The sequence below is a fragment of the Momordica charantia genome, assembly GCF_013281855.1.
Source record: "Momordica charantia cultivar OHB3-1 chromosome 9 unlocalized genomic scaffold, Mcharantia_2.0 BLBB01000009.1, whole genome shotgun sequence".
Taxonomy (NCBI): Eukaryota; Viridiplantae; Streptophyta; class Magnoliopsida; order Cucurbitales; family Cucurbitaceae; genus Momordica; species Momordica charantia.
This window is the reverse complement of record NW_028275167.1, coordinates 6,572,420-6,598,502: the sequence shown is the minus strand read 5'-3', so window position 1 is coordinate 6,598,502 and position 26,083 is coordinate 6,572,420. Positions and strand designations below refer to the sequence as shown.

The window sequence follows — 26,083 nt, the reverse complement described above, 5'->3', positions numbered from 1 at the left end:
TATCTAGATTTTAGGTTACTCTGAAATTCTAAGTTCACTTGTGTCTCACATGGAAAAGAGTATGTCCAATGGGGTTATAATTAGTATGATTATAAGTCTTAGGAGTTTTGTGAATTTAGCTCCCATTAGTTGGAAAAAAAAAAGAAAAAAACCTCCATGCTTTCTTGCTATTTTGTTGTAGTTGGTGTTTGAAAGAATGTACTATTGATTAAGATAACTATGAAATAAAAGTAAATTTCCTTCTATATTATACATGTTGATTGATTTAAAGTTTTTGAAAGTTATTTTAATATGAACAAACCTTCCACGGTTGTCTCCAATAAAAACATGAGAATCGTCCGATCTTTTAAAAAATATTACTCCTTTGTACAAATTAATGTTGTGAATCTAAAGTCTAACTATTAATATCGTATATGAGTCGGGTAAACAAGCATACAATATTTTTCATACGTCATTTCCTATATGTTCGAGTTGAGTAACTCTTAATTAAGAAGCTTCATCATGTCCTATAAAAGTTTGAAACATTTATAATGAGTTAAAATTAACAAATATAGTGATACATTTTTAGGTCAAATAATAAGTAATTAACTCTTCCATGCCAATAAAATACCGGTCATCATTATTCACGAGTGTCACTTTGTCAAATATATATTGTTCTTCAATGAGCATAAACACTACAAGAAGATATATCTTCAGAGACATTAAAAAGTTATTGTTGCTGAAAACCATTTTTCATCACTGGGAGTATTAGCGACAGGTAGGGATTTGTCGTTGCAGTCATTAATTACACGTCGTCGCAGGTATTAACGACAAATGTGACATGTCACTGAAAACAGTTATCAGCGACGCGCATCTGTCGCTGAATAACTTACCAGCAGCAGCATGTTACTGATAATTATTTTTAGTCTCTTTAACATTTATCTATAATTCTTTCTTTGAACACGACAAATTTTATCGTAGTGCCAATTAATTCATATTGTTTCTCACATTGCGTACAAAACACACACCAATGTTTGTGAAAGGGAGTATTTTCTTAGTTGATGTTGTTATATAGTGAATCTAGGAGAGGGAACAACTTATATTAAAAGATTGATTTTGGAAGAAAAATTTGATGAGAAATTGAGGGTGAATTCCCCTTTTAGGAGACAGCATCACAGCAACCCTAAATTTATTCATTTTGCTTGGATTTTATAGCACTGGGATGTGTATAATCACTAAATAGTAAAAAAAAAAAAAAGTTAAAACTTCTTAGATTCAAATATTGCCTTATTTGCAAAATGCAATAAGAATGAGACACTTGGTCATTTGTTAGACAAAACAATAAAGATGAAAAAAGGGAAGGATTTGAAATGTTGGGAAATTTGGGAGCTCAGTGAATGTAGTGTCATGTTCTCTCTTTTTAAGAACGATTTAGGTGTGACTTGCGAGTACGTTCCATTGTTCGACTATTTTTTGATATAATTGATGTTAGTTTTGGCAAAACACTAACAGGTCGTTTGTTTTTTTGGGAATGTAGATGTCTGGAATCTCATATGGTCGGAATTTTAGATGTCCGGAATTTCAAATAACCACGTTTGTTTTGTAGGAAAATTTATAAGGATATCTGGGAATATTTTTGATAACCACGTTTGTTTTACATGATTTATTCATGAGAATATTGTAAATTTATGTAATGTTCCAAAAATGCCCTTAGCAGTCGTCATATAATTTATATGTTAAATTTAATATTATTTGAATTCATAAAAAAATTTTACTTTTATTAATTTAATATTATATTTTTATGTCAAATTTAGTTTATGTTTGGTGACTATTAGGACAGTAAAATAAACCAAAGATTGCATCCTACATTTGAATTAAAACAACTTAAGATATTATACCATTGACTAATGTTTATATCTAAATGTAACATATAAATAAATTTATATTTAGACATTTACCAATGAATTAGTGCATACATTTACTTTTAAAATAAGATAAAATAAATGAGAAATAAATACTATTGATGAAAAAATATTATAGAACAAAAACGATAAAGGAAAAAATTGTCAAAAGAAGATGTCCTCAACACGAGAATCTTAGAAACCCAGGATGGCATCTAAAATTGCTCAGATGCCTCCCTAATAAGCATCCTAGAATGCCTAGACACCTAAGAGTGTTCGAGAATCCAACATTCCTATCAAACAAATACGGACATCTGGATGAACATCCCAGGAAAATATGAGATTCCTATAAAAGAAACAATCCCTAGTATGCTTGTTGTTTGATTTTTGTGTTGTTTGAGAGAGAGAGAGAGCATTTGAAGGGCATTAAAGGAAGAGCAAGAAACTTTGAAGATTTTAATTAGTAGGAAAGAAAACAAGTAGAAAAATGTGGGCATGCATGGACTCCTTCAAATGTCCTTTATTGGCTTTATTTTTTTAAGTCAAATAAGTTGTGTATATTAGTGAAACACTTAGACCACTAATTCGGGGTTTTAATTCCTTCCATTTGAGCTCGTTTGGGAAGGGTTCATTTGATCACGTTAATTAGGACATATGGCCTCAACATCCTATAGATTTAAGAATGATAGAACAATATTTATAATAACAAATTGTAAATGGGAATAAGAAACAAAATTCTTCTTCTTATCGTTTCCAAAATTTCTATATAATTTTTAAAATGTTTCTAAAAAATGAGAAACAAGAAACATAAATAATTTTCATATGGTTAGACTTCTTAATAAAATTTGGAAACAAGAAATAAAAAACAAAAAGTTACCAAACGAGTCATGAGATTTCTGTTTCTTGTTTTTGTTTTTAGCTTTTTAGAAATTGAAAGATTTATTGTAACAATTTTTGTTTCTTATTCTTCATTTTTAAGAAACATTTTTAAAATCATGTAGAAGTTCAAGTTTCCCGCCCGTTGTTCCAACTTTCAGTTTCTAGTTCTTTCCAAAATATAAATAAAAGTATTATTTTTATCACTCTTGACTTATAATTATAAAATGCATAATAAATATTTTAAAATTTTAATATAACATTAAAAGTTTGATTATTTAATTTAAAATTTTAGAGAATGATAAACAATAAATAGTTACCAAACATATTTCAGTTTTTTTTTCAATAAAAAAAAAGAAACGGTTATATCAAATGTAGCTCTATTTTTTGTTATAAAAAAAAGAAAATAAGAAACAAAACAAAAAAATAAGAAATAGAAACGTTATCCAACAAATCTTTGAAAATTTAATTAGAACTATACATGCTATCCATTTACAACTATCCATATATCAGTCCTCTATTTATTATGTCATGTTAAATTAGTAAATTTATGATTAAATTATAATTTTAGTTCTTAAATTTTATCAATTTTGTCCTATTAAGTTCTAGATTTTTAAAAGATCATATAAAGTCTTGAATTCTAAAAGGTGTCTAATAAGTTTTTGAACTTGTTCGATAGATTTTTTAACTTTATAATTATATACTTCATGGTCACCTATTTAAAAATTAATTTTCTATGTATTTTCTTAACAACAAATAGTAAGGTTGAACAATTAGTCTACACAAATATCAAAATATATATATATATATATTAGACTTAAAGTTAAAATTTAAAAATTCATGAACCATACAAGATTCAAAATTATTTATTAAATTATTAAACACAACCTTGAAAATTCAAATACAACATACAAAAAGATTAGAAACAAAACTTACAATTTAATAGACATGTCACATCATAATTTCAAACATAATGTTAATGTCACAAATTATGTATTTGGATAATTCAAAGCTTATAAATATATTTGAAACTTCTCGTAGTTTTATATAGTAAATCGGACACCCAATTAAAACTTTAAGAGGGTGTTTGGTTCTCGTTTTCAAAACGGCGGATAGGTCGTTTGTTTCACAGTTTTATAAACCTAAATTTGCTACAGTAAATAAATATTATTCCACTTCAGATTGTAAAAGGAAGCATTATTCCACTCTCCAAATTGCTGCACTACTTTATCCTTACTCTCCAAGCTACTGATACAGTGTATATTTTGTCTTTATTCTATCTCCTAATTAAAATTAATTTATTTTTTTAATTAACTATATTAAATAAATAAGGAAATTAATTAATTATAATTATAATTATGTAAATCAATTTAATTAAAATTACATGTAATAAATAATTAATTCATATATTGATACTTTTTTATCTAGATTTTTTTTTTCCAAAAATAAAATGTAATTGTCAAATAAAAATAAGTGAAATTTAATAGTAATGTGGATTTTTTTAACTAATTATTTAAAAAAAACAAATGACAAAAATAGTGTAGGTTTCAAAGTAATTATAAAAATAGGGTGGATAAATCGTAGGATGTCTGCGATTTGATCAAAGTTGCAGGCGTGGGCAACGATTTCATCGTAAATCGCAGCCATTGCCTGCGACTAAGGTCGAAATCGCGATCATTGACTGCAATTTCACTAAAGTCGCAGCCATTGTCTGCGACTTCTCCCCGTCTTTGTTGACGGGCTCTTTGTTCTTTTTTATTTTATTTTTTATTATGTTGAATTTGGAACTCGCAGTCCATTCCCTTTATTCTTTTCTTTATTATTATTATTATTATTATTTGGGACTTAGAAGTCGCAGCCACACTTTGTCCTTTTTCTTATTTTATTTTATTTTAAAAAAGTAGAATTTAAGAAAAGAACTCAATTGTACAATCTTAATTTTCTCCATATTTGAAAAATAGGTCATGCATTACCTACATAGTGATGGACATCTTTGTGTAATGCAATAATTTAAAACAAAATAATTATAAAACAAACAAAATTCTAATTATCCATACCTCACATTCAGAAACGGCCTCTTTATACTTTGACTTTTATGTTTTTATTAATTTAATAATTTTTTATCGATTTAGTTTATATTAAAATTAAACGTTAGTTTATAGAGATAAAGCAAGAAGCTAAATGACATTTTAATCATCGAATTGGTTTTAATCTAATTTTAAACTTTCAGATTTTAAATGACATATTAATCAAAATTTAAAATATAATAACAAAAAATAAAAAATTTAATCACATCTAATTAAATTTCACAATATTAATAAATAAAAGGTTGAAGTCGTGTACAATTTACGCGACACCCAAAAAAAAGGTGATGTACGCGACTTTCCGCCTAGTCACTTGCCACGTTTGCACGAAAATTGTAGGCATCAGTACGCGAGTTTTGATGTCAATAGATTTGAAAACCTAACTTACCATTGAATTTATTTATTTAAATTACATTTATTTTGCGGTTATTTTAAAATAACATTATTTTTGTAATTTATTTTTAAAATTAGATTATTTTAAAACTTTGTCAATGATAATTAAGTAATAATTTTTTTAGAATAATTAAGTAATCAAATTTACTTAAGATAGTAAATACTGAAAAATTAAATAAATTGTTATGGTAAAATTTATGTCGAATGAATTTGTATACTCTTGTTTAAATTGATAAATGTTTTAAAAGTATTTTCTTAGATAATTGAATATTTATTTTAGAAATTAATCATTGGAAAAAAAATTTGATGGACAAATATATTTAAAATATTTTATATATCTTGAAACAATATTTCATAATTTCATAAGAAAATTGACTTTTGTGAAATAATTTAAACGTAATTTAAAATTATTTTAATTAAATATTTAGTTTATAAATTATATTTTTTTAAAGAAAATTAAAACTTAACCAACCGAAAACAAGTTTAATAAAATTAGTTTAACAAAATACAAAACAAAGACTTAACCAAAACCAAACACAAAGTTAACAAATCTAGATTTAATAAATCTATTTCTTGCATCAATCAAATACAGACAAAACAGTGAACCAAACACCTCAAAAAGTAATTGCAATTAGATTTATAATTCAACGTATTAATTTAAATCTCATTAGAAAACTAAATAGAGAGTTAGATTAAGATAGCTACTCTTTGTTAAAGGTTATAACTTTTTCACCTCGTCATAAGAGAAAAGTTGAACTTCAAATCCATCCATTTGCTTATGTGCTCATTACCACCATATGAATCGAAAAATCTGATCAACTCAATCCAATTTATACAGTTTTAGTTGAAATATAAATTAATTTAGATTGAGTTTTGATTCAAATAATTGAAAATTTTATGAATTTGATTTTTTAATACAATATGTGGAGATGGAGATTCGAACTTACGACTTTCTAGTCGGAGCGAGGTACCTTAATCTGCTAAACTAAGTTCAAGTTCGCAAAGATTTACCTAAACTTAATTTAGATTGAATCGGATCAATCTGAACTTTATTATTAATTTCGAAACTTTTTTTATTTACCATAAAATTGTATAGGGATATATTTATTCTAATTTTATTTAATGATTATTTATTCTCCAACAATTTTTTTTAAGTCTTTGGAGTATAATTTTCACCCTATAAATAAACATTAAACTTACAAATTTTTATTCAATGTTAGAAACGTAGAAAATATGTGAATAAACAAAATAAATGTTTAAGCTATTAACCTTTATCCTTGTTTGTTATACAATATTTTGAACGAGTAACAGAGTGTGTGCTTGGTTGGTGATTTGAACACAAAAACTTAAAACTAAAGATTCAATGAAAAATAGAGTTGTATTCTTTATTTTCAATATTTTCAGATATGTGTTAGATAGTAGATTTGGAAATTGAATATAATTTAAAAAATTGTTCATTGGGTGTTTAATAATAAATTTGTAAAAGTTACCGATTAAATATTTAATTCAAACTAAATAATATAATTAAATTATTAATAATTTTGTTATAAATTTTGTATAATTATTATTTTACAATATTATATAATTTTTCATATATTATTTTTTACCTGTTTTAATTTTAACAAAAACGAAATGATTTTATAATATGAAATAATATATTTATCAAAACTTTTCATGTTTTTTAATATAATGATGCATTTTAGACTCTCAAATTCAAAACTCGAAAATACTAAATTTCTACTCTTCGGATCACATCATCCAAAATCAATTTTAAAAATCAAACCTGCAAAATACATATATGGTCAACCAAACGGATTACACAAATCAAATTTGATTAGAAAAACAACTTCAATCCAACCCAATCCCAGAAATAAAGATCCCTACGCCCACTTGCCCATGTCCTCATTACCACCATGCAACAAATTCATGATGTTGCCTATATTTTATCTCTCTTACCTTTTCCCTTGTTTGTTGTTCCTTTTTTGAACATGTAGGAGAGAGAGAGAGAGAGTAAAAAACTTCCAATTAACTCTTTCATCTCTTCACAATCCCACTTCACATTTTCACCTATAAATTCTCTACTCACCCACTTCTTTCTTCATCTTCAACCTCCCTTCTATTCCCCTCCCATCCTCCACAAGCCACATATCTTCAATTTCAACAAAATCCCATCTCTTTTTTTCTGTTCTCAGCTCATATAAACTTCAAAGTTTCAATCTTTTTACCCAATTGTTCAAACCCAAATCTCACTTTTTTCCTCTCTCTCTCTCTGTTTTTTTTTTCTTTTGCTCTGTTTTTCCCTCTTGTTTTGGATACACCAAATCGAAATGTCGTCGAGTATCTATCAAGGGTTGCAATCATGTCTGACGGAACCACATGTTCTAAGGCTCAAATTGACTCCCTCAAAATCCAATTCTTCCCGGCCGGCGGCGGCGGCGGCGGAGGATGAAGATTCTGAGCTCTCTGCCGCTCATTGTGATGCACAAATTGAAACCCATCTCGAAATGGGGGAAAATAGCGCCGCCAGCTCTGCTCCGGCGGCCGACATGACCGCCGCGGAGGGCGGCGGAAATGGTGGTGGTGGGTGGAGCTGTCTCCAAGCTCTGTCCGGTGTGTATGTTGACCCTCCGACTAAGCAGAATTCTCCGACGACGCTCAGCCGGAGGAGCCTTGAAATGTGCACCGAGAGCTTGGGGAGCGAGACCGGCAGCGACGGCAGCGAGACCAGCGGCGACGAGAGAATGTCTCTGCTTCTGTTGGACGAAACAGAGGTATCTCCAATGGCTTCCGACGAAACGCCGCAGCCTCGGTTTTCGAGACATTCGAAATTGAGAGCGACAAAGAAACTTGCCAGGCCGAAGTAAACCGCCGCTAAATTCATAACTTTAATTTAAACACGTTTGATAACTATTTTATTTTTTATTTTTTTATTTCTAAAATTAAACTTATACCTACTCTTATTTATGTATTCATTTATTTTGTTATGGCTTAAAAAAATTAGATCAAAATAGTTTTCAAAATCTTATTTTTGTTTTTAAGATGGGGTTAAGAATTCAAAGATAGAAATGGTGAGAAACCAAGCACAATTTTTTAAAATTGAAAATTAAAAAGAAATCATTATCAAACGAAATATAAATAGATAGATTACGACATATTTCTTTATTTATTTACTTTTTTCAAACTCTCCTGAGGGGTGTGAGCTTATAAAACAACACAAAAAACCCAACAATTGACAATCAACGTTAATAAGAGATCAAGAAATGTGCACTTTCTATTCTCATATCTATGTGATTATGTTCGTTTAATCATGTATTCATATTCTTAACGAGCAGCTATCCTCCGCTGCTGTCATCAATGAGTGGGCCAATGGGTGTGAAGGTGAAGCCTTACAGGGAAGAAGGACGGCTGGTGCTGAAAGCAGAGTCGTTGCCATCGGTGAAGCCATGTTTGTTGGTGGAGCGAGGTGACGGGAGGTTGAGGCTACGATTGGCGAACGATCATTGTATCGTCGAGGAAGAGGAGGAAGGGAAGGAGGAGAATAATATAGGGAAGCTTGGGATGGGTAGGAGGTGCAAGTGCAAGGAAGGAGAGGGAGGGAGGAAGGGGTTGCTCAATTGGAAGCCATTTTTGGTGTCCACTTGAAGCTTTTCTGTCTCTATCTTCTCTATCATATTGGCTATGATATTTTATTACTACTTTTTCTTCTCTCTTTTGGGATTTCTATGACTTGTACGTTTGATTTTGCAATATGTTAATGGTAGTTATTATAGTTACTCTTTCTCTCAAACAACTTTTAAAAAAGGTTGTTGCCATTGTACTACTATTTGGAAGTTATGAAATCAATTTGAAAAATTGCTTCCAAAAATAGGGGGTGTGGAGATTTGAACCTCTGATCTTACAAGAAATTATTATTATTTACTGTTGAATTATACTTATACTAGCATAGAAAAGATTAAGATTATCATTGTAATCATTACGACTTTCGTTTTTTTTATTTAGATTATATATGATTATAATCGTGCGTTTATTTAAACTATATAGATGGAAATTTTTCAAAGAGTTTGAAATATTTTGTGGCTTAACCATATATGTTGACAAAGATAACTCAATTAATAAAGACGAATTGATTTATAATGTGTCTCCCATTTGTAATTTACTTCGTCATAAAAATAAATAAGTCTTGGAATATAAAAGTGCCCGATAGGTCCTTTAAACTTCATATTTATATCTAACAAATATCTGAATTTTCAATTTTATGTGTCTTTATTCAACATTGATTATAGAATTCATTATATTTATATACCAGACACAAGACTGAGTGTGGAACCTTATTAGACACAACACTAAAAATTAAGGAAATAAACTTGTAATTTAGCTAGAAACGTATTTAAATCAGTAACTATGATTATATAATATTTATAGATACAAGAGCCTCGATAAAGAAAAGGATTAAGATCAATCTTACTTTAACTTACATACACTTATGTTGAGGGTGTTGTCTCATGAAAATTAGGATCTTTGAATTAGTCGACTTAGTTAGTTGATTGAGAGACAACGACAAAGATGACAGTTTCATACCAAGAAAATTACCTTAAACACATGAACTATATGTCAAATGGTGGCATGTTGCCCTTGTCCTAAAACTCTCTATAAACTAAAAATTTTGAAAAAGGTTCACAATATTGGATCCTTGATTGGAATGTTGAAGGAAATAAAGTGAAGTGGAAGGGCCAAGTTGTGAGGAACTAAAAGGACTAAAGAGAGAGGACATAGAGAGTGCATGCCCTGCTAAATTTCATATGGGTGTAGGACCCTATTGAGAGAGACCAAATTGGGACTGAGTGATCTCTGATCTCCCCTATCATCATCTATGTGCTTTAGGGTTTCTAAGTCCTTACATGATATCACCTAATAGGATCCACATTCTCTCTTCACCATCAAAATCGAATTGAAAAACTCCGTTGTTTTCCATACGAGGTTGATCGTCTCAACTCGGAACAGAGAAGGGACTTTTCTAAAAAGGCTAAGTAATCTTTGCGAAACAAAAATTTAGACCGAGTTAAAAGTTTGTTTTTGTTGATGTATCTCGACTCAAACTGAAGCAATGAATTCATGAAACAAATACTAGATTACGTCATCACTTTTGAAAAAAGTAATAAAGAAAACAGTAAATTAATTCTCTATGTTCGTCAGCCTAGGCAATGAGCCCCAGTTATAGGAATCCACTACAATATAATTCACTCAAAATGAAGAGATTTTTTTTAATAAAGGGTTGACGACCCTTGAATGTGCAACCCTTTAGATTTGCCACTTGCTCAAAATATCAACTCATAATCTTAACACAGGCCATTAGAGCATAAACCACACTTACATATAGGGGTTAAAATAAGGGATCGAGCCATGCAACAAACTTCAAACGAAACGTGTTCGAGTGAGTCCATAATGAGATCAAATTTGACATAGGATTAGAGTTTTTTTTTTCCTTTCCATGGGAAAAATTTATAGGGGTTAAAATAAGGGATCGGGCCATGCAACAAACTTCAAACGAAACGTGTTCGAGTGAGTTCATAATGAGATCAAATTGACATAGGATTAGAGTTTTTTTTTTCCCTTTCCATGGGAAAGATTGGGAAAGAATAATGTGGTTGGTTAGGGTGGGTAACATTTTTTGGAAGGGCATAGGATGTGGGAAGAGAGGGTTGTCCAATCATGGAGGTGCCCATAGAGTGAAGGGTACAACTTTTTTGGGGAGTGGTTTCTTGGATAGGGAAAGGGGAAGAAGATGTCAACTAAAGCATATATATGTTGCATCATTGTGTCCCTCACATCATGTGCTTCAAGAATTAACTTCATTTCATATCTATATATATGTTTCTTTTTTGTGTGAGAAAGGACCCATTTTATCTCACCAAATCCTCACCCCATTAAGCAAAAATATTTAAATGTCACATAAAGTTCTTGTTTGGCAATGTACTATGTACAAGTGAATTATATGTAGTTTAGGTTTTGAATTAAAGTGTGAATATGTAATGAATTTTTTTTTATGACCTGCCATCGATATAGTTAATTAACTTTTTATCCCTATAGTGGGGTGAATACAAGACCTCATGGCAGGTGATACCACGAGGCCGGTCTCATGCTCTTGTTAACGTGACTACACTTTGGAGGCAAAATTTGTTATGAAATTGAATAACTATAATTCTAGGTATATTGAGAGAATAATAAGGTTGCTCTTTTTTTTTTTTTTTTTTTACCCAGGAGTCGGTGGCCCTTTGGTCTTTATACCCCTATACTTGAGAATATGCACACTATCTCCATACCCATACATATGCAAGGGGTCATTGTTTGGTGGAGTTGCAAAGTCGTCTTTCTTTTTGGAAATGAGAGAAACTAATTAAAGACTATTTGGAAGCGTTTCTTGAAATTACGGGTGGATGTAAATATAAGATCTTGAGCAAAAAGCCGATGAGAATTAGTATTTCTCCTTTCACTTTTGAGAGACAATGATTGAAGAATAAATCATGATTAAATCCTTGCTTCTGGCTTCATTACCATTTTATATGTTTAAGATCTCTAGTGCATTTCCTTAGTGGTTGTTTCTTTAGAGTTAAGGCATGTAGAGTAAAAACTTTCCATACATTCTCTAGGTGCTTGTTTCTTCATAAACTTAGACATATGAGCTTGATTAAGTTTGAGGATGTCAGGTTGAACTTCAGAATATTAAACATGCACATGTATTTGTTTGGTCCTCAAATGAAAAGACGATGTATTAGATGATGAAAAATGATGTGGCACGTGGACCAATAAGAAGAGAGATCGGTTAACCAACCCATTTTCTTAAGAGTAATTAATACTCAGTATTAGTTTATAGCTCCGCCAAAGATATGGCTCGGTCATATCTTTTGATCTGATCCGAGCTATACCATATCACCACGTGTAACAGCTCTTTAACTGCTATTCAACTCTCAACTCGCCACTATCGTTGAATTCACTCCGTGATTTATGCATCATGCTAAGTGGCTGACTAAGTAGGACTCGCTTCTAAGCGACTATAATATGAGGATTCACTCCTTATGCAGGTATATACAATTCTGATTAGCTCATCTTGAGAGCAATATATATACCTCGAATATTGAGATTGACTTTAGCGTCGAAGTGTCTGCTCTTTCTGCCCAGTGCCTTCCTTCGCACACCCGCACACCTCCTTCCATTATAGTTCGGCCATACTCCCTCATAGATCAATCATGCTCTCTCATAGATGAATTTCCATTTTTTAACTATTATCCAAAGCTAATAAACCCTTGTCTGTCTAACTAATTTTCTCACTAACTTATTTGTCTACCTCTTTTCTTTTACTAGCTTATTTTTTCTCAGATCTCTTTTTATACACACCCTCTAACTAGTCTCTCTTTATATACCATTTCTCTTTTATTATATTAATCTTTCTTCACAAACATGCTTTCTCTCTCTCTATATATATACCTTTTCTTACTAATTATCTCTATATCTCCTCACAAATTCTCTTTAGTTAGTTTTTCTCTAACTTTTCTCTTTTCTTGATTGCAAAACATTCCGTACAAAAAAGGATGAAATTGAAACTTCTAAAAAACTAGGAGAACAAAATTAAACAACGTCACAAATATTAGAGACAAAATTACCCATTAAAAAATGTCTATATACTTTGTGTTTTAATAACTCGTTTTCTACACATTTATAGATTGATTTAGGTTAAGGAAAGGTGTATATTATTATTGAAGCCACTCTTTTTGGAAAGTTGTGATTCTTATATAGTACAAGATTCCCCTTTGGATTATTTGGCCAAAGCTTTTAGCTTTACAATATGGCCTTTAGTTTGTGTGGCAATAGTTTGGGACACCTCTTAAATGGTTTTGACCATTGGCAACACTTGGACAAAATTTTTTAATTGCAATTGGATTATCATTTTCATATATATTCTTTGGATTTTGACCTACATTTTCCATACTCATCTCATTATTGGTTTATAATTCTATAGATATGTCCTTTGTGTATTATCCAAAACCTTCGTTCTTATTTATTTTTTATAAGAAAAAAAAATCTTAATGTTTGTATAATATATATTTAAAATCTTAGTCAAATCATGACAACTAAAGAGGTTAGTTTTCCTATAAACTAAATTTTTGGTTTAAAAAGTTTTAGAAGAAAATATATATAATAATTTGATTTGTAGACATGAAAAGCATAAGAACTCGACCATAATTCCTCTCGAATCAGAAGAAAAAAAGGGGTAGTTCCTGTAATTTGTTGAACTATTACGATTGTGTCTATATACATCTCAAACAATATTAATTAGAAGTTTCGACTACGTTTATTCTAGATTTGTATAATGATTCTAGGTTGTTCTTAACGTAAATAGTTAAATTATTATGTGGAGCGTATACAATGAATCAAAAATATTGACTGCTTTGACATAACATGGCAAGTCGATATCAGACGAGTCCGCCCGAGAAATAAAACAAAAACGTGAGAAGATAAGAATTAAAAATGGAGGCAGAAAGCCAACTTTTGTTGAGTTTCTACACACATGAGATCTCATGGCTTCCCTTACCCCTTCCCATCAAACTAATAGCAAAATCCCACCACATGCACAATATATAAATCAAAGCCAATGCTTTCAATTTTATTCTCAATCTCTGTGATTCTAATGGCCAAGTTGTCCTTGTCTTATTTACAATTTGTATTATACTTGAAAAGCCTACACCACAAATACAAAGGAATCCATGGGTAGGAGAGAGACGAGTATTATTAGATATAGGTTCGAAATCTATCTACCATTGGTAGTCGTTCAATATAGATTTGAAATACAGTTTTCAATTCATCTTTGTCTCTTATATCTATTGATGCAGGGTTTCGCCGAGTTACCACAAATCGGCCATGTGTCAATCGGGGGCGAGCTACCGAGGTGTGACCTCAAGACAAGAGGGACATGCAAAAAGAACAAACAATGTGACGCTCAAGTTACAGTGAACACAAGCTGTAGTAAGTCATTTTCGGAGCAGAATTGCGTACCTGCATTATGAGGTGGAGTGTTCTTTTTATAGGTAGGTGGAGGGACAAGGTCGTTGGAACCACTCCAACCAGCCGATGGTTATGACTGTCGGGCCCTCAGGTCGATTGTTGGGGATTTCCACCTCTGTTTATCCCGAACCGAGTAAATGAGTACACGTGTCAGTGTCAATTTTACCTCTGACAATATCCAACGGTGTAAAATTGTCAGTCACACTATTTTAGCTTTACACTATTTTAGCTTTTTCCTCGAGTAATTTCTTGAGAGTGAGAGAGAAAATAGTAAAGAGATTAGCTGACGGGGGGAGGGAAGCAAAGAGAGAGACCTTTGAAGTTTTATGTGGTGTGTTTTGTGTCATAGTATTGTCCTACGTGGTGAAGCTTTAATGTTCTCCACATCTTATGTGTACCGTTTTGTGGGGATCCATGTCATCGACCTAATCCAAGTTTCTCTCTACTTTTCACTCATTTTTGTTTTTCTCACACAAATATGAATCCATTTTAAAATGTCACTACGTAAGAGAGCGACTCGAGTTCTACATCAACTGGAAAAGAAAATATGTTAAGAGTACGATTAAATTTTTTCATTGCAATGATGCAAAGGTTCAGATAATCAAAGATAAAAGGCTGGTTTCAATTACTTAGATCTTGTTTGATAAGTATTTTATTTTTTATTTTTTATTTTTTATTTTAATTAAAAACTTACTACCACTACTTCCATCTATATATTCCTTTATTTTGTTATCAATATTTTCAAAGATGTTTATAAAGTTTAAGCCAAATTTTAAAATTTAAAAGAAGTAATTTCTAGAAATTTGTATTAGTTTTTAAATTTGGCTAAGAATTCAAATGTATTCTGAATAAAGGTAAAAAATATATTAAAGAAATTGTGTAAAATAAGCCTAATTTTTTAAAACATAAAATTAAAAACAAAATCGTTATCAAACGGGCCTTAATATTCAAACTCTGCTTTGTTTTTATTTTTTTTTCAGAATCCGAGTTCTTGTCTTCTTGCCATTATCAGCTTTTCATCACATCTTCTTATTCGTGCGGTTTTTTTTTCTTTTATGGATACTTTCTCTTTTTATTTTAAAATCACACGAATTACAAAAGAAAAAAATATATATTATATATAATCAGAGAATCCAAATTTTCAGTATGAAAATTGTAGGCGTTGATTGAGAATTGAGTGACATTAAGTAACGGTTATGGGTGACTCTTTGGTCTAAAGGGTAGGTTAAATTGAAAGATAACGGATTCAAACCCTATGATAAACACCTACTTTAAGAATTAATTTATATATATTTCTCAACATTAAATATTGTAAGATTGGATAACTGTCATAATCGATATCAAAAAACTCTCATTTTCACGTGATACTAATAGCAATATCTATAAAGGAGGGTCTCATCAATACTATTACGAATAATTAATTAGTTTGGAAAAAGAAAATAAGGTTATATTGTAAATGGAAATAGACTAGAAAATATAGCTTGGTTGAATAAAATTACCAAATGAACAAGGGTAATTTTATATCGGCTAAGTGGAAGATAAATCGTAGTCGTCCATGTTCCCCACCTATCAGACAAAATTACCAAGATTTGGGGATATGCAGATCTGACGGCTGACATTCGGACAACAATTAGTGGTCTGACATGGAAGGTTACTAATAACTAGTATGTTCCATATCTTGCTTCTGACTACCATTAAAAATCATTTCCATTTATAAAAGACTAGAAAATTTCTCTTTTTCTGCATTTCTCCATCGTACATGTCAAAACTTTAATAGTGATTAGCAAGATATAAGTGTTGACCAATCGCATCGAATTATTGTTCCCACAAAATTGGTGAAAAGCCATGATACGAATATCGAATGTTCCTAAAACCACATACGCTAAACTTTTTTCATTTCAACTTTTAATGGTAGTAGACTATAGGAAGGAAATAAGGGAAACAATAAGAAAAAAGATACATGTCAAAAAGAAAAAAAAATTCTTGATCCCATAATTAAGAATCTCATTTTGTTTGGATTCGATATAGATAAAAAGATCTTTCCATGTTATATTGCAAATAGCTACCTAAAATAAAAAGTACTTAAAGCGATGAAGAACGGATATGCATGTCTGTGATATGTATGTATGTATCTATATATATACACACACAGATTGGCTAACAACTTCACCAAAAAGCACGTGTACCAAATGATCGAATTTATGCTTTTTTGGTTCAACAATGTGGAGGTAGGAATTTGAACCCTCCCACTAAGATATAGTGTATAGATTAGGTTGACTTAACCACTAAATTATGTTTTAGTTATCATCGAGATATTAAAATTAAGTGCCGATAAATAAGTTTTCTTTTAGTACAACAAACTAACTAATTTTGTATCTTACTCTATTCACGAGAAAATAAGAAAATGGAAGGAAGTGTCAATTAGAATGATTAGAGAGGCAACTAAAGATGGTTTGATAATAATATTTCTGTTTCTTATTTCTCAAGGAACATAAAAGCCTGTTTGGTAAATGTGTCGTTTCTCGTTCTCAAAGTTGTACATAAATTTTGGAAACAATAAAAGTAAATACTTGTATGGTAACATTCTCGTTTCTTGTTTCTTATTTTCAAATTTATTAAGAAACTTAAATATTTGGAAACTTTCCCGAAATTTTATAGAGATTTTGGAAACAATAAAATGAACACATTCCCGTGGAAACAACAAAAGTAAATACTTGTTTGGTAACATTCTCGTTTCTTGTTTCTCGTTTCCAATTTTCTTAAGAAATCTAAGTATTTTTCAACTAACAAAACTTTGTTTGTTGTTTCTCTTTTTTTGGGAACATTCTCACAATTGTATAGAAATTTTGGAAACAACCAAAATTAGTTGTTTCTCTTTTTTGGTTCTCATTTTCAATTTGTTCCAAAACATAAATAAAAAGATTGTTTTATCATACTTGAATTCTTAGAGGTTGGAACCATACTATATTTTTTTCTTCATTAAAAATAAAGAAACAGAAACGTTACCAAACAGGCCCTAAGTTTCTTGTTTCCTGTTTCTTTTCCAATTTATTCCAAAACATAAATATGTTAATTGAAGAAGAAGAAGAACATGTTTGATCAGTAGCGTAAGTTTGACATGACTTTTGGATAAATGAAAAGAACATGTATCTAACTCAAAAATACTTTTCGAAATTTTCATAGAATCACTTATCTCAAGACACTAAAAAATACTATTCTCAAAAGTCATCCTAAACTCACTATAAATGTCTTAATTTTGTACAATATTTGAAAGAAAAATATGTATATGGATCTTAACCAATCAAAGGGATCTTACTATTCATAGGTTTTATCTCAAAACCAATTAACAATGAGATGAACACCCTATGTATTTATAAACTTTGTTAAGTTCTTTGATATTTTCAGTGCAACATCTTTACATGTCTCCTTCAATGGTGACTCTTTTGGACTCACCAATCTAGCTTGAATGCTCATAAGATTTCATCTCAAAATTAATTGACTATGATAGAAGTAGCTCATGTATATTTATAAATCTTGTTAAGAAAGAGAAGCATATTAGGAACAAATTACATCTTGTCTCTGTCTTTGACCTCCAATATTCAATATTTAAATATTTGAAATTAAATTCTATATTCATATAAATTAAGAATAGCTAAGATCCCAATAATTTAGTAATATTTTTATTATATGTGAGCCCGCTTAGCTCAGAGATTAGAGCATTGCATTTGTAATGCAGTGCTCATTGGTTCGATTCCGAAAGCGGTAGTTTGTCGGACAAATTGAGTTGTCGTGACAATACTCATCCGCATCTCCCTCTTAGGTCGACCAATCTCGTTGAGAGTCACCAAAGAAAAAGCTAAAGTCGGTAGTGGAGCACCTACATCGAGATTGGAAGTAATAGGGTTCTGGTGTTGTGGTTGACAAAAGGCCTATAGGTATAGCATAGCTATGTTTGTTTGTTACTTGAAAGCTTTTATTTCTGTGATGCGTAAGAAGATGCATGTTGGGCCGTGCAATCGAACTGTTTGGAAGGCATTTAGATGCGCAAATCCATCTAAAAAGCAACACAGAAATGGCCATTTTACTGTCTCAAATATTTCAGAACTACTCTGAGAGAGAGATGATGGAGATGGATGAATTGTTAGGAGATCTTTGGTGCGAGTGTTTTGAGTGTGGAGGCCAAGATAGATTCCCCACAAGCAGAATCCAACAATTTGGAATTCTTTTTTTATGGCATTTGGCAAGTGGGTTTCATTTGCAACACAACAATCCAAAACACCAATCATTGCGCCATTTTCAATGCCTTGGATTTGGGGCTTTACACATCTCATGCAAGCCAAGTTTTGTGTTTTGTTCGCTCACTTGTATTATAAGTCTCGGTTAAGTATATTTGAACGACTGCATCATCTGCCACAAAGTCCAATGATAGACAATAACTCCTCCAATAACAACACTTACTCCATATTTGTTGTACTAAAAAAAACACAAACCTATCAACTAACTCTTACTTCATTAAAATCAACAATCCCATCGTAAAACACATTATCATATCCAAGAATAACTTGTCACATTTACTTGTTACCGATCACCAATAGTTGTAACGATAATAATCACCAGAAAACTTATATAAATATTTTTAAAAAATAAAGCTATTCGTTCAAATTTTCATCTTCATTTTGTTTTTAACTCTGTGTAAGATAATTAATTAGCATGGATGATTGGGTCAGAAAAGGACACTCAGACACAGAAGCAAAAGCAAGTGCATGCTGTGCGTGCTTTTGCTAGATTTTGCAGTCTGTTTTCTGGATTCAAAAGGTATTGCAGATCTTAGAGTTGAAAAATTTTCAGATTTCATTACTTTTTATCAGAGCAAAGTGGAGAATCTAGAGGGCTCGATTGTAATAATAATAAAGCCCATTTAATAATCATTTCTTTTTTCTTTACGTTTTTAAATAAAATTATGCCTTATTCCTCGTAATTTTTTACTCACTTTCTTTAAAAACATATTTGAATTTTACCCCAATTTTGAAAACAAAAATAAAACTTTTTAGGTTACAGTGTAAGAATGGCATGATCCAACATTTCTAACCCAAATGATAACAACCCTCTCTCTCTCTCTCTATATATATATATATTTATCACATAATATATATTATATTACATTATATATATCATTTCTCCTGTAATCACTTTGATGGTAACCAATAATCTATCATATTTCTAACCGAAATTATCACAACCCAAAAAGACCGTAGAATATAACACATCAATTACTTAAAGACAGGAAAAGCTTGAATTCAATTAAACCTAGTTCCATTTAATCCAAAATTTGAATGGGGATGTTTACCAGTTTGGCCACGGTTGAAAAACGTTTAGAAGCATGGAATTGACGATGAGAATGACATGGAACTTGTGTAAGGAACATTGTGGGGAGGATAGGAACTTAAATTTCCAAAGAGGCAACGTCGAAACAATACAATCTTCAATGATTCATATATTCATACTTGCATATGTATTCCCCTAATAACTTTGATGGTAATTGGTAACCTATAGCATACCATATTATCCAGGACAATATTAAAGCATTCCTCAAAATTTAGAGAGAAAATGGAAAGAAAAAAAATCCAACCTTAACATTATAGTTTGCATCAAACTTACAAACATACCTCCAGGTTTCCAAAGTTGCAACACTCTTACCAGCGTTTACATACCGACAGAACTCATATTCACATAACATATAGGAACGGTTAATGTAGCAAAAATAGCTTCCAGTAACATACCTGCGATAGAAACCCATCGAGAGTTAAATTCCCAAGAGCAGTTCTCTCTGCAGAATCCTTGTAAGGAGGCTCATCCCAAGGACTGATTTAAACAAGCAAAGCAAACGTAAAAAAATTGGAATGTGAAAATATTAGTATGAGCAGTTAAATATTACTAATATCTACACAAATTAGTGAAATAACTTTTTTAAATGGAATTATACCCAGAAGATTCATAAGCAACAAAGTCGAATCAATAATAATTAATTAGTTTGACTATAGTTGTGATAACGTTAAAAAAAATATATAGAGCTGTTTAATTCCAAGATAGAACGAATTTTTTTTAATTTAAAATTATGATTCAATCGCATACTATGAGTCTGACCATGTTGAATCTGTCTGCACAAAATTGAAGTTGAATGGAGGACATGTCAATTACTTAATAGACTATTAATAGAATGCGTAACGTTGAAATGGATGATATGTAACATAAGAAAAGGTTTCTAAAGTAACAAATTTTACCTTTCTGGAGCAGTACTGAATAGTTCCTCAAGCTCTATTGGACGCAGAGCTCCATCATAGAAATCCCAAGCAAATGCATTTTGAGATTCAGATAAAGTAGGTTAACACTGTTAAACAGCCTTAACTATCATATACCACTACAGTAGAAACAAATTCATGATGCAAGAATATCTCAGGGTAGGCGAATACTCACGTTATCTGTGTCAAGCAATTGGAATACACTACGCAAGAAATCCAAAGCTTCATTTGACAGCTCCATGCTCTAACAATAACATCCAGTAAGTATTTTAATACACAAACATCTGTTGAATAGATTGTAGCGGAGGAAAAAATCATTATTCACGGTAGATACAACTGGAAAATTCAAACGTGAAAAGCAATCCTATTGATGGATCCTGTTTTTCTAATTATAACCTACTTAACATTAGTCGTTGTTCATTTATTTGTTTGTTTTAATTGAAAACAACACTTTTTAAAAAGAAACTACCACTTCGTTGAAAATATTGAGCAGAACTTAGAGATAAAAGCAAAAAGGCAAACAAGAAGCAACCCCAGTCCATGTTAGTGATGAACGTAGAGTAATTACAAAAATCCTCACATACGGCACTCCAACTAGAGGCTTTATTAAGAGACATAAAGGCAGAAATGGGGCTGCTTGAGGAGAGAAACAACCTCTCAAAAAGGAAAATGGAAAAGTTCGCCTCTAAAAGACCCACCCAAAAGGCACAACTGGGAGGCCTACAGCCAAAGGATCAAGATACAACTACCCCACATTACCATAAATTGTCAAAAAGAAAAAATGAAAATCTATAAATTCTAAGGAGAGGGACCCCAAAGATGTATTACAACCCACACCTCCCCACTCCCCAAGAAATTTACATCTAAAAATCCCTTTGTTGAGATGTAGCCAACTCTGTGGTTTCATGTATTGGCCGCTCTTCAGAGCATTCAGTTGGAACGCAACAAGACTTTTGGAGAACATAAAAAGAAATTTAGTAAGGATCAGAGTTTTTTTTATTTTTTATGGGAGAATAAACCAAATTGATTCATAAAATTATAAAAGATGGAGGAGGAGAGACCAAACCAAAAGCAAGTTACCAAAAAAACACTTCCTTGGCATGCAACCGGTACTAGAAAGAAACCATAGTAGCATAAAGATAGTGATAGTGGGCTTGAACTTATTAAGAAGACGAACATGGTCAATCAAATGGTATGCAAATGAATCCATCCGCCACCAAGTGCTGGAGATTTGGCCTTTCATCTAGAATAATAAACCAATTTTCATCTTTAAAAAGGGTGATGGGTCGAAGAAAATGGAAACTACCTGATAAGGAGCTTTGCTTAGATGGAACTGGAAGATAATCTCCACTCAAATTTAAATCATCATCATATCCAAATTTCCTTAACACTGCCCAAGTAGTCTCAAGGCGGCCTTTTTCTATGAATAAAGCATGAAGAAATAGGAACCTAGTAAGCGTAAGAGCAAGGTCATTGACTCCACTTGGTAAATTCTCTCGAACAATTCTTTTGACGCCCACTATTTCAGCAGACTGCAATGGAGCATTGAATCACTTAACCTGTTTAATAGTCGAAAGATGTTAGGCTCAAAGGAAGAGGGAGAAAGTGCAAAGTATCGGACTTTTTCCTCTGGGGGGAGGGAGAGAGAGAAGAGAATGTGACCTGAAATTCATTCAGCTCTGAATCACTGAGGGCACCATCCATGTCACGATCACAAAGAGTAAATATCCTTCTCAAAGCATTTTTACATCGAGGTTTCAAGCTCTGTCTTTCTAGATCAAACAATGGTGCTGTTGGATGAAGCACTGCCCTTTGAGCATAATAAAAAACTTCAGGCACCTGTGGACAATTAGTTTAGAGTTTTAAGATTCAAATTCACCAGGATCAAACCTGAGATGCACAGTATGGCTTTTAATTGACAGAGAAAGTTAAGTGGCACTATGACATTTAAAATAAAAATAAAAAAGAAACAAACTTTTCATCGATAGAAAAATATTGAAGGATACAACTCCCAATGGTAATTAAAAAGAAAACCAAACAACCAAATAAAGTGACGAGCTAAAAAGAAAACGTTGAAGGAGCCTAAGAAGATCTGGACGAGCCAACGAGCCAAAGCAACCAAAACCACTCCCACCAAGCTGCAACAGGCTATTGCCTGGAAGAAAATAAGATCTAGAAACCTTTGATGAAAATAGAAAAAAATCATAGAAAATGCCCAACTTCAATATGCAAGAGCACTCTTATTGAAAGAAACTGTCAAATGAAAGCTTTCTAAACCGAAAAGTGCTCTAAAGGCAAAGAGAAACATTAAATTTCCCAACCAAAACCTTCTCATTCGTACCATGATACCAACCTTATTGATGACTCAAACAAATGGACTGCAAGTACACTACCCATCCATTATCTCAACCAGACACAAATCTTTTATTGATAACTCAACTCAAAACTCTTCAATCGTTTTAACTCGTGATAAAGTAGATAAGGATAACACTGGAAACCATGAGAAGTGTGATTGGTAAGATCCTTTGCTTTTCTTTCATTAAAAAAATTCTTTGAATTTTTTATATTTGAACTATATTCCATAAAGTTGGACATGTGACATGACCAGTATATCAAATTGTGTTCCAGCTATAAATGGAATAATAGAAGAACACATTCCATCAACTTCACTACACAGCGATAGCATTAAGGTGCAACTTACTGCTACAAAAGAATTCATGGTGGTTAAATCTAATAACTACAATAAAAACTACAGATGAGTGTGTAAGTTACTGAAGAGTGTGTAAGTTACTGAAGCTCACTTCTCAACTAAACACTAAATGAGTCAAGTAAACAAAAGAAGAAAGGTCGAAGCATAATGAACAAGTAAACTATACAAAAGAAAGGCATATCAAATACCTGAAGTAGCGTAGCTGCAGAGCACTCTATGCAAGTTTCAATCTCCCTGAACTGTTTCATAATCGGTGCAACGATATCCTCCATGCTCATTGGCCGATGTTCGTCTCGCAAATCTAGCTTGCAGCCAACCAGAATAACCGGTGCCTTCACCTATCCACTCCAATGCCGCAATCAAAGAGATAGACGTATTAGATGGTGACAAAGAAAAAACAGCATTAAAGGAGAGTCCATAAGCTATTTATACCGCATACCTCCAACCGACGCAGTTCATTGAGCCAGTATGTGGTCAGACGGCTAAGTGTCATCGGTTGATCACATGCATACGTCAATAACACTGCATCCGCACGCTTCAATTCCTCATTGAGCTTAGATTTGTTATCCGTGCTAATTATAGACAGATTATAAGTAATGGATACAAAATGAAATCGCAGTAAAAAGAGGAGTCGCTACGTGCAGGAGAATAAAATAGGATAAACACTAGTCACTAGCACTTCCTATAACTGAAAAACGTCAATAATCCATATCAAATACGACATTCGAATCACTCGGAAATCACAGATGCAATAATCTTTTTCCATTGAACCGTTGGATGAAAATTTTAAGGAAAGAAAAAATTAAGTCACGTTAAACACTAACACTTCCTAAAACTTAAACTATAAACAAATCCATATCGAATGACAGCATCACTCAGAAATCACATTTACACAAATACTTTTCATTGAACCATTGAATGAAAAAATTTAGGAAAAATAAATGAACACAAAAACTTCCTAAAACTGAAGAACACAAACGAATCCTTATCAAATATAACATTCGAATCACTCAGAAATCACAGGAACACGAATACTAACAGTGTCCTACCTGGAAGAGGAATCTATGATGGTGAGTGGGACGCCGTCGGGGTAGAAATCGGCGGGAAGATGAGTCGGAGGAAGCACGGAGGGAACGTTGTCAGGGAATGATTCGGTGGCGGCGGCAGCTATCAAACTGGATTTTCCGGTGCCTCGATCGCCGGCGACCACGATTCGAACGCTAGTGCGGACGCCGGTCGTCATTGGAACAGCGAAAAACAGAGAGAGAGAGAGAGGAATTTTATTGCGCGAAAATTCGCAAATGAGCTGTGTGTAGCAGGCATTATAATTGGCATTTTAAATTTCACTCTAATTAAGTTCCTTAATGCTAATAATTTTAAAAAGCAAAAAAAATAAATTAAATTAACAATTTTTACCGCCAGATAATTTTTACTCTAAATTTTCAATATCGTGGAATTGAATTTAAACTTTGATACGTTGTAAATTTTAACTAAAACTTGAATGACAGCAATTTTTACCTTTTGATGCGATTTTGTTTGGAGAATCATGCGAGAAATTGTGAGTTTTAATCGATTTAATTGATTTATTCAATGACGCTGACATCTATCAAATTTAATTTTAGGCAAAACTTGATTTTTATTTTTAATTAATGGGAACCGAAAAGTTTATAAGTCTAAGGTTAGGATAATTAATTGGAGAATATCTAATAAGACCTTTGTTGGAGGTGAATTATCACTTGTCACGTGTCGACATTATAGATCATCAATCACTATGATGATTAGAAGAACCAAATGAATCTTTTCATTTTGATAAGCCACTCGCTTGTGGAAGTCGAGTCGATAACTACACATTTCACCTTCTCACCGACCTTTGTCAAGTATGATCTGACCTTGAAGAGTATCTACAAGCGCAAAGTCAACAGACACGTTCTCCAACAAGGTGTCACAGTTCTGGAGCTGTTGAGAGTTATTGGAGCACTGTCAGAAGTCTTGTCGAGAGTTCACCTTTATAAATGGAGATCACATCTCTCACATAAGGTACGCGAAACTATATTATCTATCGAGTGTATATTAAAATGTGTACTAATTTGAGCGTCGAAAGGCTAATTCTATTTTGTTGTACGTCAGTGTACCTAATTCAAGCTTTACGATCAAACTTGATCGTTTTCGTGATCAAACAACCTCAATATCTTCTTCAAAATCAATAGTTGAATTTCTCGTACCTTAATTCGATGAACTAACGAAAATAGATGACGTTGACGGTAATAAAATTAAAAGTTGATGGTAAAAACGTATATATATTTTTGACACCAGTGGCTCTGGTAAATGGTGATGATAGTGAGGGACTAATGCTTTTCTTTATTATTTTTTTAGCATAAGAAAAGTGTCAAAGTTTAAAATGAGTAGTGAATTATGTATGCCTATTGAGATGATCGGAGATATTAATGTTATTTTATTCTTTCTTATGCATTGTTTATTGTCTATAGGTTTTTTGAAATATATAATTGTTAGGTTATTTTTATTGTTTATTGTTTTTTAAAATCCTGTATAAATTTTAGAAACACCAAAGTTAAAACTTTTTTTTTTTGCGGTTAAACATGGATTAAAACATTATTTTACTATTCTTCACTTATAAAACATATAAAAAAATATCATGACATAAAATTTAAATATTTCATTTAATTTTTCTCATAAAATTGTTATTTAGATCTTTAGAAAACCAGAAACAATAAATGGTTATACAAAATGTTCTAAACTAATGATAATAATAAACAATTGTTTTTT

General features: G+C 31.7%; 2 protein-coding genes across 3 annotated transcripts; one reads left to right on the top strand and one right to left on the bottom strand.

The window, feature by feature from the left end:
* Positions 1 to 7,255: 7,255 nt before the first annotated feature.
* Positions 7,256 to 9,113, top strand: LOC111018476 (protein FANTASTIC FOUR 3-like). Its single transcript, XM_022294579.2, has 2 exons — positions 7,256 to 8,093; positions 8,566 to 9,113. The coding sequence occupies exons 1-2, from the start codon at positions 7,561 to 7,563 to the stop codon at positions 8,873 to 8,875; spliced, it is 843 nt and encodes a 280-aa protein (XP_022150271.1). The 5' UTR covers positions 7,256 to 7,560; the 3' UTR covers positions 8,876 to 9,113.
* Positions 9,114 to 19,898: 10,785 nt separating this feature from the next.
* On the bottom strand, positions 19,899 to 24,618 carry LOC148208889 (mitochondrial Rho GTPase 2-like). 2 transcript variants are annotated; one of them, XM_088128366.1, is made up of 7 exons: positions 24,349 to 24,615; positions 23,739 to 23,871; positions 23,488 to 23,637; positions 22,252 to 22,428; positions 21,896 to 22,148; positions 20,572 to 20,833; positions 19,899 to 20,152 (listed from the first exon to the last, which is right to left on the bottom strand). In XM_088128366.1, the coding sequence occupies exons 1-5, from the start codon at positions 24,540 to 24,542 to the stop codon at positions 22,140 to 22,142; spliced, it is 663 nt and encodes a 220-aa protein (XP_087984492.1). In that variant the 5' UTR covers positions 24,543 to 24,615; the 3' UTR covers positions 19,899 to 20,152; positions 20,572 to 20,833; positions 21,896 to 22,139. The 2 variants fall into 2 exon arrangements, with proteins under 2 accessions (XP_087984492.1, XP_087984491.1); XM_088128365.1 differs by having other exon boundaries at positions 20,572 to 22,121; positions 24,349 to 24,618.
* Positions 24,619 to 26,083: the final 1,465 nt, after the last annotated feature.

Excerpts from the sequence above, each read along its gene's own strand:
- LOC148208889 (XM_088128365.1), bottom strand. The coding sequence starts at position 24,542 with ATGACGACCGGCGTCCGCACTAGCGTTCGAATCGTGGTCGCCGGCGAT. Across the intron at positions 23,872-24,348 it reads ATCATAGATTCCTCTTCCAG|CACGGATAACAAATCTAAGC; the intron begins GTAGGACACTGT and ends GTCTATAATTAG. Across the intron at positions 22,429-23,487 it reads CTGCAGCTACGCTACTTCAG|GTGCCTGAAGTTTTTTATTA; the intron begins GTATTTGATATG and ends AATTGTCCACAG.
- LOC111018476 (XM_022294579.2), top strand. The coding sequence starts at position 7,561 with ATGTCGTCGAGTATCTATCAAGGGTTGCAATCATGTCTGACGGAACCA. Across the intron at positions 8,094-8,565 it reads AAGAAACTTGCCAGGCCGAA|CTATCCTCCGCTGCTGTCAT; the intron begins GTAAACCGCCGC and ends CTTAACGAGCAG.